The sequence below is a fragment of the Anas platyrhynchos genome, chromosome 1, assembly GCF_047663525.1.
Source record: "Anas platyrhynchos isolate ZD024472 breed Pekin duck chromosome 1, IASCAAS_PekinDuck_T2T, whole genome shotgun sequence".
Classification (NCBI taxonomy): Eukaryota; Metazoa; Chordata; class Aves; order Anseriformes; family Anatidae; genus Anas; species Anas platyrhynchos.
Window position 1 is genome coordinate 190,714,400 of NC_092587.1, and position 12,381 is coordinate 190,726,780.

General features: G+C 37.9%; 1 protein-coding gene across 2 annotated transcripts in view; it reads left to right on the forward strand.

Annotated features, from left to right (window-relative positions):
- Positions 1–12,381, forward strand: part of GUCY1A2 (guanylate cyclase 1 soluble subunit alpha 2) — a 172,683-nt gene that overhangs the window by 32,384 nt on the left and 127,918 nt on the right. For both annotated transcript variants that reach the window (XR_005264040.2, XM_038175780.2), the window contains exon 4: positions 833–1,551. Coding sequence is in view for 1 of the 2 variants with exons in the window: in XM_038175780.2 (XP_038031708.1) it covers positions 833–1,551 (719 nt within the window). In the remaining variant the exon portion in view is untranslated. The remainder of the gene's footprint in view (positions 1–832; positions 1,552–12,381) is intronic.

Here is a 12,381-nt window from a genome sequence, read left to right on the forward strand (position 1 = left end):
TGGTGGAGACTTGAAGTGACATTTAGAGCTATCACAGGTCTATTCCATCTAATAGCAATTTAGAAAGATCCAAGGGACAGGGATTTTTTGGAAGGTAGATGAATGTAGGTGCCTAAAATAGAAAGGATTTGCTCTCATTTTTAGGCAACAAAAAAGAAGTAATTATTCCTTTGTATCTTCTGCCAGCACCCAGTACCTATAATGAGAAAAGTATTTTGTCTGAGAAAAGAACAACAAAACCAACAAAAAACAGCTACTAAAGTGTGAATGAATTGTACAGCTTTATGCTACTTATTGAAAGCCAAAGGCCTTTGCACTTTTTATTGAAAACCAAAGGCCTGAGTCACATCAGCTTATTTTTAAGCGGGTAAGAGCTAGATCTCTTTCAGAGGCAGTGAAGAAAGAGGCTGTAAAAGTAGAAGCCTCATCCATATCTAAGTTAGCAATGGCAGCTATACACCCTTGGTTGGGTGCATTCAGACAATAGACTGCTTGTGACATGAAAAAGTTAGGGAAATTGTAGTACATTCTGGTTTTCATCAGGGAAGAGGAGACAGGGAAAAGTATAAACCTCACATATAGCTGGCAGGGACAGGGAGCTGAAACCACGAGGAATTAAAATAGCAGGCAAAAATGGCTGCTAGAATGAAGCAGTGTGTTTCAGGCACCCAAGGCTTATTCCTAGCCACCACAGAAAACAGAGTAGGCAAATATCCAGCAGGAAAGCCATTTTTAATGACTTGGAAAAATACTGCACAAAAAGACAGCAAAAGGAAGATGTGACATGGTAGCAGTATTATGCTGTTGACATGAGTATCTCATTTTCCTATAGGTTTGAAGCTTGAGGAAATGCAAGAAAAATTTGGGGAAGAATTCTTCAACGTCTGCTTTGACGAGAATGAAAGAGTTCTTCGAGCAGTAGGTGGGACCCTTCAAGACTTCTTCAATGGCTTTGATGCTTTGCTGGAGCACATTAGAACTTCATTTGGAAGACAGGCCACCCTGGAATCCCCTTCTTTCCTATGCAAAGAGCTCCCCGATGGCAATCTCATGCTTCATTACTTTCACCCACATCAAATTGTGGGATTTGCAATGATGGGAATGATAAAGGCAGCAGCAAAGAAGATTTACCGCTTGGAAGTGGAAGTAGAACAGGTCGCTAATGATAAGCTGTGTTCAGAGGGGACGAACCCAGGTAATTGCAGCTGTTTGACTTTCCTTATCAAAGAACATGAAAATGCAAATATCACAAAAACACTTCCACCAGGAACTTCCCAGTCCCCCTTAGACCTGAGGATTAGTATCAGCACCTTCTGCAGAGCATTCCCCTTTCACCTGATGTTTGATCCAAACATGCTTGTTCTTCAGCTTGGAGAAGGTCTAAGGAAGCAGCTCAGATGTGACACTCATAAAACTCTGAAATTCCAGGACTGCTTTGACATAGTTTCTCCTAAGATCAGTGCCACATTTGAACGAGTCCTCCTGAGATTATCTACTCCCTTTGTCATTCGAACCAAACTTGAGGATTCTGGCTCTGAAAGTAAAGACAAGGTAAGAACGTTAATTTGGAAGGCCGTGTGTATATGTGTGCAAAAGGAGAGGTTATTTGTTCAGAGAGAAGCAGCTCAAGTACTGTGTACTCTGGAAAGCTCACTTATGCTTTCCAAACAGGGCTAAGTGGTATTCCCCAGCAGAGTGAGTATTTTCCTATTTATAAGCTTTGCCTATGAAGTTGTATCAAATCATGACATTGCCATTTAGAAAACTCCGTTTTGTGGACTTGCATGGTACAGTTTAAATCAAAAGGGTGAGGAATTTTACAAAATGCCCATATCTAATCCACTCAAGCTATATTATGATAACAATAATAGTTATTAAGCCATTTACTGGGGAATAGCTTTCACTATGTTTTCTGAAAGACTCTAGCTTCAGGGTTCACACTGCTACTTTATTATATCCTGCTTCCCTGTTTGGAAATGCTGCTTTCTTCTGTGTTTCTTCTTATCTCTCACCCTGCTCTCAAGGGAACCAGAGCTATAAATGGTATCAAGTATCACTTATGCCACTTTTAATGCTTTCCAGTCATTTAAATAAGTATTTGTCCTTCTACTCTGCCTCTTCCCTCAATGCTTTAGAATAGAGTTACTTAACTAGTGGGCTTTATGTTGAGTTCAGTGCATCCCAGCTGAGTTAGATGAGGTCTTCTAGATCAGACCTCCACAAAGACTTGGATGGTGTTTGCCTTCTATCATTATATATATCATTGAATTATGGGAAAACTTTTTGGTGCTGAGCTAGATTCCATCTTTACCACCAAAGTACTTCTACTTTGTTCTTACATTGAAAGCTGATGCTTGGGTGCCTTGGAAATATTGCTGCCCAAGCGAAAAAATTATTGACTTTCAAGGTTTTAAAGAGTAAGTGCCAAACAATAGGCAATTTTAATCATACCGGACACTGAGACACCTAAGTTCTGCCTACAGGTGGCACATAGGCGATTCAGAAGATGTGGATATGGCTAGAGAAATTCCACCTTTGTTTTGCAACCTGTACTGGGACAGAGTCAGGATGGCTCCTGTGGTAACTGCATGTTGACTTCTGGTCTCTCTTCAAAATAGAGCACTTCGATCAGCAGTATTTTTTTTCCATCTTCTCTTTGGCACTGCTCTTTGGCACCAATAAAAAAGTTTCTGCTGCATTTTTCCCTGAAAACATGTTCCCTCAAGCAAAGCAAACCAGTGCTTCTCATTTTGTGTGAACTGATGTGATTCAACCTGCTTAAAACCAAGAGGAGTTTATTTTTCAGAATCTGCCCTCAAAATCACCCTAACTTGTAATTACAAAAAGGAAACATTATTGGAAAAGTGCAGAAGTGTTGGTTCTGAGCTACCTTTTGGCGTGGTAGCCTCTTTTGAAAGAAGCTTTGCGCCATGCTCCTTCCTTCCCTGAGCCATGCCTCTCAGCTGTCTTCTCCTGCCCTGAGGCAGAGTCCCAGCTCTTTGTCAATCTTCTGCTCTCCCAGAAGCTGCTGTAGATCCCTCTGAAGAGGAAGGAGAAGGACAGGGTGCATGTCTGTGCTAACTCATAGTTTTTCTAATTGCAAGTTAACAATCAAACAAACTCACTTTCTTACCTGGACAGGTTTTGTACACCTGTGGCTTGCTCCCAGGAGAGGTGGCAGTAAGTAGAGCTTGCTGGAGGTGGGTTTTAGCAGCTGGCTTAGGAAGCAACTCAGATTTCAAAAGCTTCTGTACCATTGAGCTGCGCTGACTTGAATGCATCCTTGCACATCCTTGACGTTTAGATGTAGAGCTTAGGGATATGGTTTAGTGGAGGACTGGTTAGTGTTAGGTCAGAGGTTGGACTAAGTGATCTTGGAGGTCTCTTCCAACTTAGACGATTCTGTGATTCCATGATTCTGTGATTGCATTATTTCCATGTTTTGTACCATGTGTATTTACTGGCGAGTCATGCATTGAATCAGCAGTGCCACTCAGGAAAGTGACACTCCCCATATTAACGTTATGTGTAGAGACAATAAAAAGGCAATATCAGTAAAATAAATCTTTTTTCTTCCAGTAGTTATGAGAAAAATTGTGTACTGAAAATTAAGGTGTAAATAAAAGAGAAAATGTTGATAGCAAGGTGCAGGGGACGTGGGGTAAATGTTGGGCTGCAGGCATGGGAATTAATTTGAGAACATCAGTTTAGAGATATTCTCTTCTGAGTCACTCATTTTATAAGTATTTTCTAAAAGTTTCTGGGAGTAGTTATGCAATTAAACAAAGTTCAGTACGTGATGTATTTTGCTAGATACTTTTATTTTTCTATTTCTTTTTCCCCCAAAATGAGAGGATGCACAGATTCAGAATGGTCATAATTGCCTTGCTTTCATAGATTTTGAGTGGAATGACATGGCAATACCTCATGCTCAAGTCCTTAATTTTCTCTTGGATTCAAAAAAATAAAATAAAATAGACTGAGCTTTGGAAACTTCATACTGTGCTGTTTTCCCAGAGCTCAGGGCACTCAAGAAGCTCATATTAGAACTTTTCAGTACTTGTTTGGAAGCTGAGTGTTGGACCAGTAGGCCAGTGCTGTAAGCTGGGTCACCATAAAAATTGGCAGTAACTGGTTTACATATTTCCCTATTTTTCTGTCACACATTTATTCAGTTCTTACTGGAGTTGCATCCCACTTACAGCTATTTATCTTTTTTAGAAAGTTCTGACTCTCCTCTGACCTCAACAGTTCTCAGACTTGGTTACTTTAAATATCAGTTGAAGCGATGCAGCTCAGATGACTGCTCCAGTTTTTAAGCTACTCAGATATGTCAGTAGTCCCTCAAGAAGAAAAAAAAAATGTTTCAAAAGGCTTTGTGATGAACACAAGACCTTTCAGCCTCTCTTCAAAGCACTTTTATCTTCATTTCAGTACATAATTTAGATTATTTTTTTAAGCCTTGTAGTGAGAAAGACAGAATAACAAAATAGTTTTCATTTAGTTCTGACTCCAGCTCTGTGTTCAGATGAAACTAAGTCACAAATTGTGATCTTTCCTTAACTCAGCACCTGGAAGACAAATTAAAAAAACACACCTGTCCTGACTTTCAGGGTGCTTAGTGATTGTCTCTTGTATACAAATGGTACTTTGGTTCACTGCTATTACACAGAATCGCACAACGGTTAGGTTGGAAGGGAGGTCATCTGTTACAGCCCTCGAGGTTTGAACCACTGAAATAAATGGCTTGGATTGCTAAACCTCTAAGCTATGGCTTGTGAGCTTTGGGGCAATGGGTTGCATTTGCTGCTGAGTTGCAAATGCACCTTTGCCAAAGCACAGCCTAAGATAAACAAAAGAAAGCAACAGCAAGAACTGGATTTCAAGAACTTGCAACAGCAAGCTTGGATTTCAACTGATTCCTAGAGGGTTTTGTAAGCAGTGATTTATAAATTATGAATAAAGAGGACAAAGTAAAGATTGCAAATGTTTTCAGGCTTAGAACAATGACTCCTGCATCTCTTTGTTGTATTCAAAATTTACCTATACATCTTGTTATCAACATTAGTTCACTAAAAAAAATAGTTTTTTTTTAGAAACACATTTTATTAAATTTCTGACCAATCAGTACGATTTTCTTTGCTGTCTTCTAGCAGCTGATTCTGGAGAAAATGCACACTTCTTCCAGCTTAAAAAAAAAATCTTAAAAAACAACATGCAGAATTATGCATGAGAGGTGGGTTTAGCTCCTCAGGGTATTTGATTAATTGTATTGTTTCACTTGCGTAGATGCAATGTTACTCATGGCAAAAAACTGTTTCTAGTCTTTTAAAGCATCCAACAGTGTTTGTCTGAATTTTCACAACAAACGTTATATTTGGTAAGTGCTCCATTAAAAGACTTTTTTTTTTTTTTCCTGTTACTGATGTTTTGTTTCATTGTCCACTGTATTCTAACATTATGAGATCAGAATTTTTAAAGCAGTGTCTAAATTCTACTCAGGATTTCACAGAGATATTAAAATGCATCAATATATCAGCAAAGTTTTATTAATTTTATGTGTCACCAGCTGAATCAGACCAAAGAGAAAAATGAACTACCCATCTGAAACAGTGTGGACACTATAGCTTTAATCCCAGTTTTCAATGCAGTCCATACTTCTGAGCGATAATTCTAATATTTTGATGTTTCTTGGCTGATAATTCAGTCTCCATTATACAATGGACACATTTAAAGGACATGTGAATAGTGAAAATGTTTATCCCGTAAAATAGTAAGCAATTGTATAAATTTATTAGGTCAGCAGTCTCACTGACTTTACCTGAATTTATTGTAGGTTTGCAAACACCCTTGTAAGCATGTGGAGAATAACAGAATAAGAACTGAATCATACCAATTAATACAGAATAAGACAGAATGTGATGGTCTACTTCCTTCCTCCCTTCTTCTCTCCTTCCATTTTGTTGTCTCTAGTGCTCAGGTTACTCACATTGATGCTTTGTTTTTCTTCTAGATCTTATTTTTCTCAAAATTTGCTGTATGAGTACTTGTGACTGTCTTTAGATCAGATTTCCTTGTATACATACAGCTTAGATGTATAAGAACTTATGTGATTGGCATCTGAAGTTTCCATTTTTCTCATGAAACAAAATTCTTATTAATGTTTGGTATTTATGATATGGTACTTCCCAGGTGCCAAAAGGAGTATTAGGGCCCTGTTGCTCTATTTGTATTAACATTCTGTTAAATTTCACACTTCACACTTATTTTTACTCACTATCTTTTTGCTTAAACTGGAGAGCTTCACTTGCATGCAGTGACATTTTCCGTGTTATTGTCCCTAAACAACAAGATCACAAATATTGCAGTTTCACCTCTCTAAGGAAACTCATTCTACATCTCTCTTTCTGGGAGCAAACATTTACTGTAACAATTCAAAATGCATTTTTGATTTTTTGCCACCTTTCTGCCCAGCCCTCCTTGGGTCCTGCCTGCTAGGCATCTGGCTGGGGCAGCACTTAGAGATGCTCATGCAAAGCACAAGGGGTGTCTGCACCCACGTCTCAGACTAACAGCCCTTTTCCATCTTTTGTGTAAGTTTACTCGTTGGCCTTTGACTTACTGTTAGGCCTGCATACTCTTTAATTCAGAGAACTATTAAGAATAAAATTTTTCTGGCAGAATGTTTTCTATTTGAATATGCCATTTTACTAAAATGACAACTTCCCCAGGAATTCGGAAAAATATTGTTCTGGAAATTAACTTTTTTTTTTTTTTTTTTTTTTTTTTTTTTGTGTGTGTGTGTGTGTGTGTTAGAATATTTTGTTTAATTATTTTAGACTTAAATTATCTTAGACAATTATTTTAGTCTTTTTATTAAGAAATGTATTTTTTCATTATAAATTATAACACAATAACATTTAAAAAATATGAAACATTGTTTTCGACAAAAAACATCCTCTGAAAATTTTGTATCACAAGAAGTTCCACATACCATGTATTATTCAGATTTTCAAGAAACACCAACTCTGTAATTATAAAATGTCCAGCAAAATGGAAGCATCAGCTTTTTATAGCTCTACCCATCACACAGGCTGTCCAAGCAAGCACCTCACCTGTTGTTAGTGGGGAGGAGATGGTTGTGGTAGATGAGCTAGACTGCACCAGGAGGAATTTGTCCCAGTGTACTGATTTAAATAAATTCATAAATAGATAAAAATTAATCAGTCCAGAGCCAAGATAGCAAATATATATATATATATATATCCAGAAAGTTAGATTCTAAAATGCATAGATAGACATGCAGTAAATGGCCAGAATTTTTAAAATATTAATTAACAAAAACCTGTTAATTTTAAAATTTAGGCTGATTCAGTAGAGGTCAGTGGGAATTTCTCCCATTCATTTCCATTGTCCTGTTTAACTATGGAGTAGTTCTAGTCCTTCCACAGTTTGAGGAATTGCTGTTTTTAGGTCACATATTTCCTTTCAGTCACTTAGCTCTATATTTGCTATGTGTGATCAGAACAAAAGTCCACCCAGTCCAGCAACCTGACTCTCAGAGTGACTGTCGGACGATGCTTAATGAAAAAAAAATACGAAAAAATTCAAGCTTGCAGTGTTCTTTTCTTTAATACACTCTTCCAGCTTTTAGCTCCCCAGGGATGAAAGCACACCCTACTGCAGTGGCATCCAGATGGTTGTGCCTGATAGCTTCTGCAGGACTACTCCTCCAGAATTTTCTTTAGCCCTGTTTGAACCACGGGAAGTTTATACTGTTGGCTCCCATAGCATCCTGTGGGAGTGAGATTTGATTTACCAGAAACTGTATGAGGATGAGACCTCTCTGGTTGCTGGCACTAGCCGCCTTCATCTAGGTCAGTGGGGACACTGTGTGCTATAAGTCTACTTGCCTATTGCTTCAACACAGCACTTTCCTTTTGTGTTTGCTGACCATTAGAAACTGTCTGTAAAAAATAACACTTTTAAAAATCAGAAAGTACTTTGTCCCCCTTTTTTCTAACGTGTCTATTCTTTATCTGCTACTGTTTATTTATATTCTGGACCAAGTGGATGAAATGATCAGTCCTGATATTGGGAGGCTAATTTAAACACCTTCCCTGCTCCCCCAGTCTTGAACTGTTTTGCTTTTGCTCTATAACAGTGTTTTTCCTTCTCTCCTAATGAAATTCAAATGAAGTAGCCTGAAAATCATTCTAGCATGAGGGACATCTGTCACTTATGATCTACAAATTCTAATTTTTCACAGAGCTGATTTCTTCACAGTCAGTCAGCCTTTGACACTTAGCTCCCATTGCTTTGTAGACTCCTGGAGCTCTCAGAATCAAATTGCATCTTCACTGTCTTCTGAGGCTAATATCCCACCCGTTTACTTGTCAAAATGTGTTTAGACTTTGATGGTTTCCAAGATGAATTGGATTGGCTGTCTTGACAGCTACTAGGGACCATTATGGGTTATGAGAAACAATAGATGACATGACTTTCTTATCTCACTAGTGGCTCTGCATTGGAGAACTTTAATAACAATGTGAAAGTGGCCCAGAGTTTTTAATATTTCTTCTTGAAGACAGGCCAATGAAAATGTCATTTTAAAAATGTTTTCAGTGATAGGACTGTAGAAATATAACTAACTAAAGATAAAATTCTCCCTTCTCCTTTCCATTAGATGAAAACTAAAGAAGCTGTTTGGAAATTATTTCTTGGAGTCAAGAGGCTATTAAACCAATTTGACTCCATAGTGAACTCTCCTGTCTTATGATTTACATTATTTTTTCATGATAAGTAAACTACTTTTATTTGAAAATGACCATCTTTCTCTAATTGATAGAAAGCTTTTGAATAGGTTTCTAAATTACACACTGTCATAACTGAAACAAAAAAAAGCATTTCATTAATTTTTACATTATATAATCAAAATACTCAGGCACAACTTCATTTGATTTTCAGGAATGCATTTTTTCTACCTGTTTCTTCTGGTGACTAAACTGAATTACTGGTGATTTACAATGTATTTTTATCCTTTCTCTCATTTTCTCATATGAGTTCTAGAGTGACTGTGTTTTTCATGGCATCATAGTCCTCTAATCTGGATAGGTGAGATGTCAAAAAAAGCAATTTTCCTTGGCATAGTTGAATTAAAGATGTTCAATCACTCCTTACGTTCCTCCATTCTGTCCTGCCAGTTGTAACTGGACAATGTGTGTACTCAAGCAGAGGCTCCTTTTCCAAGTCTCTTTGCAAAGGCTGAAGTGGCCTTTAAAAGAAAGGGGAAAGCTTGATGTCATCTCAGATGAGGACAATGCGATTCCCTTCCTATTTGATTTTCAGTGTGGCTTAATAGTTTTGGACCTGTTTTGCACCATTTGGATTGGATCCTCATATCTTATTTTACAAATAGTTGACTTGATGGTCATTTGAGTTCATTGAGTCCATTGAGTTAGACTTGATAGTCCTTGTGGGTCCCTTCCAACTCGGATGTTCTGTTATTCTAAATATTTAGTCTTCAGAGTTTGTGTTGTAGTAGACAGCACAAAGTGATTCTAAATACATTAGTTTTCTCATGCTCACTGTTCATGCATCTTGAGCATGCTTTATTTCCAATGAGGCAAAGGTCTGAAGTGTTGGGACTCCCCACAGAACAGGAACCTCGTGGCTGTTTTGCCAGGTCATGGATCCAAGCAGATTAGATATCTGGCAGCAAATTTCTTTGCATGTGATCTGCACCTCTTTTTGATTCATTTTCCATTCTGGGAATGTAATTGAATGAGATATCATACATTTTGAGGTGGTAAGGTTGAAAGGAATGCTACCACGATGTAACATCTAGGTTGGTTTGCATGTTGCCCTACCAAGTACAATTAGCAGTTGTATAAAAGAGTAAGACAATAGTGATTTGCAAGTCAAGACTTGCAGATGTGATCTGCAGAAGGTAGGTGCTGATTTGCTAATAAATAGATGCAGTGTTGCTCTTATCTTGAGCAGCGATGGTAACCATAGTGGATGCAGAGTAGAAGGTGGTGTGATATGAATGAATTTGACTGGGTCATGTGTGCTGCCTTTCAGTATTACCAGAAATGTGTGATATTTACCTTGCTCTATTCTCCTCAGTCTTATAAGGGCAATGGCTGGTGGTCTCAGTAACAGAAGATCACTTGTTGCCAGGCAAGCAGTCCCTGCCAGCAGTTCTAATCAGCATTTTAGCACACCCTTTGCAGTGATGAAAAAGCATGTTCAGGAGCCACGAGTACTCTCTCAGGAAGGGTAAGCCCTTTACACTGCTGAGGATGGAGTCATCGTTCAAATGTGCAGCCCAGCCAGGGAGACCAGTGCGAGGATGCCTGTGGATTTGCTGCTGTGGGAATGTCCATGCATCACATGTGGGTTTCTAGGATGTGGTAAGACAAAAAAGACAGAAGTTATCTCAGTAACCAATGTACTAGATGTAGGAGTTATATAAACCACAAAATTACTGCTTAGAGGGAACACAAGGATGTGTTGAGGTTTTCCTGACTGTGCTAGGCTGTTATAGGCAAAAAAAGAATAAAATAATCCAGCATCCTGTCTTGAGATTTACTCTTTTTTTTTTTTTTTTTTTTGTAGTGTCTCAATCTTTTTTTTTTTTAGTCTGCTTTTTATAAGCATGCTTATTCACCTTCTCTTCAGCCAGAAATATCTGATAAAAAATCAGTATCATTTTGGTTTAAGAAACTGAAATCAGTTAACCTATAAAATAATATGTATTTTATTTGTTTCTGAAATTAACTTTTGACTTTTATAAGCGAGGATTGAGAATGAGTATCTGAAAAGAAAATCAAACGTCCTTTTTCCACAGACCTAGAACAGGGATGTGAGATATTCCTAAGACATATTTTTCCCCCTGTATTGTTTCAAAACAGAGTGAACTTGTTCCTCTTTGTGAGTGCAAGCAAATAATAAACATTTGTTACTTTCAAACCTTGAGCAGAGGTAAGCATTTTAAAATTCAATCTTAGGTGAAGAAGCTTTTAAACATTATGTTGAACACTTTGACCAATACAGTTCCTATCTCCCCTGTGAGGATAATTTATTTTATACTTGTCACTCTTTCTAAGAGTTGGAATTGATCTGCTTGTTCATGATGTACAGCAGCTTTTTGGTAAATATTCTCAGCTGTGGGATCACTAGCAAAACAGGATCTGTGCAGTTCTATCAATAATATACATGTCATTTCATTTTCAGTTTTTGCATCACCTTTATTATTCTTTGAAAATTTAAGGATTGAATCCTTTTTGCCTTAGTCATATGTCTAGAGACATTGTGCTTATAATGGACTCTTGTAAGCATATACTTTGATCTTCATAAAAAAGGATTTTAGCAAGTAATTGCTATGTTTTTCCCACAGTATTTTCTTATGAATATGCCAGTGGTTTTAGTAGATTGTATTTGTGACTGGAGTTGCTAGAATCTGATCATGTCTTAGTATTTCAGTCTAGTACTTTCCTCAAATGTTGAACTGGTAGCTTTAAAATGTCCTTTCTGATGAAAATATAGCTCTAGTGGATCCTCCTTAAGACAGCACAGATATAATTATTGAAGTATTTAAAAAAGATGTCTTATGTTGACAAGTTACAGAGATAACTACTCCTGAAAATTCATAAAATAAAAGCTTAGAGCATAAAAATGTTTGGCTTTTGCTGTTTGAGAGAATTTGAAGAATGATCACAAATCTGCAAGGAATCTATTAATAAATCCATTCCTTAAGCAGGTATTTTACAGGGCGAAGAATTCAAGTGGCGATAACTTCAGAGACCTATAATAGTGTCTGTTGGAGGGCCAATATGTCAGTCACTTCTTGAGTGTGACCATCCAGACAATTCCTTACCCACCCGTGGGTCTGTCTATCAAATCCATGTCTTTGCAATTTAGAGACAAGGATATCATAGGGGACATTGACAAATGCTTTGCACAAGTCCAGGTAGACAATGTCATTTGCTCTTCCCCTATCCACCAATGCTGTAACCCCATTGCAGAAGACCACCAGATCTGTCAGGTATGATCTGCCCTTAGTGAAGCCATGTTTGCTGTCACCAGTCACCTACTTATTTTCCATGTGTCTTAGCATAGTTTCCACATGGATCTGCTCCATGATTTTGCTGGGCACAGGAGTGAGGATGACTGGCCTGTAGTTCTCCAAGTCTTCCTTTTTATCCTTTTCTAAAAGTGGGAATTATGTTTCTTCTCTTCAAGTCAGTGGGAACTTCACCAGACTGCCACGACTTCTCAGATGTGATGGACAGTGACTTAGCAGCTTCCTCTGCCAGTTTCTTCTGGACCTACCAATGTATCTCTTCAGGTCTCATGAACTTGTGCACCTTCGGGTTC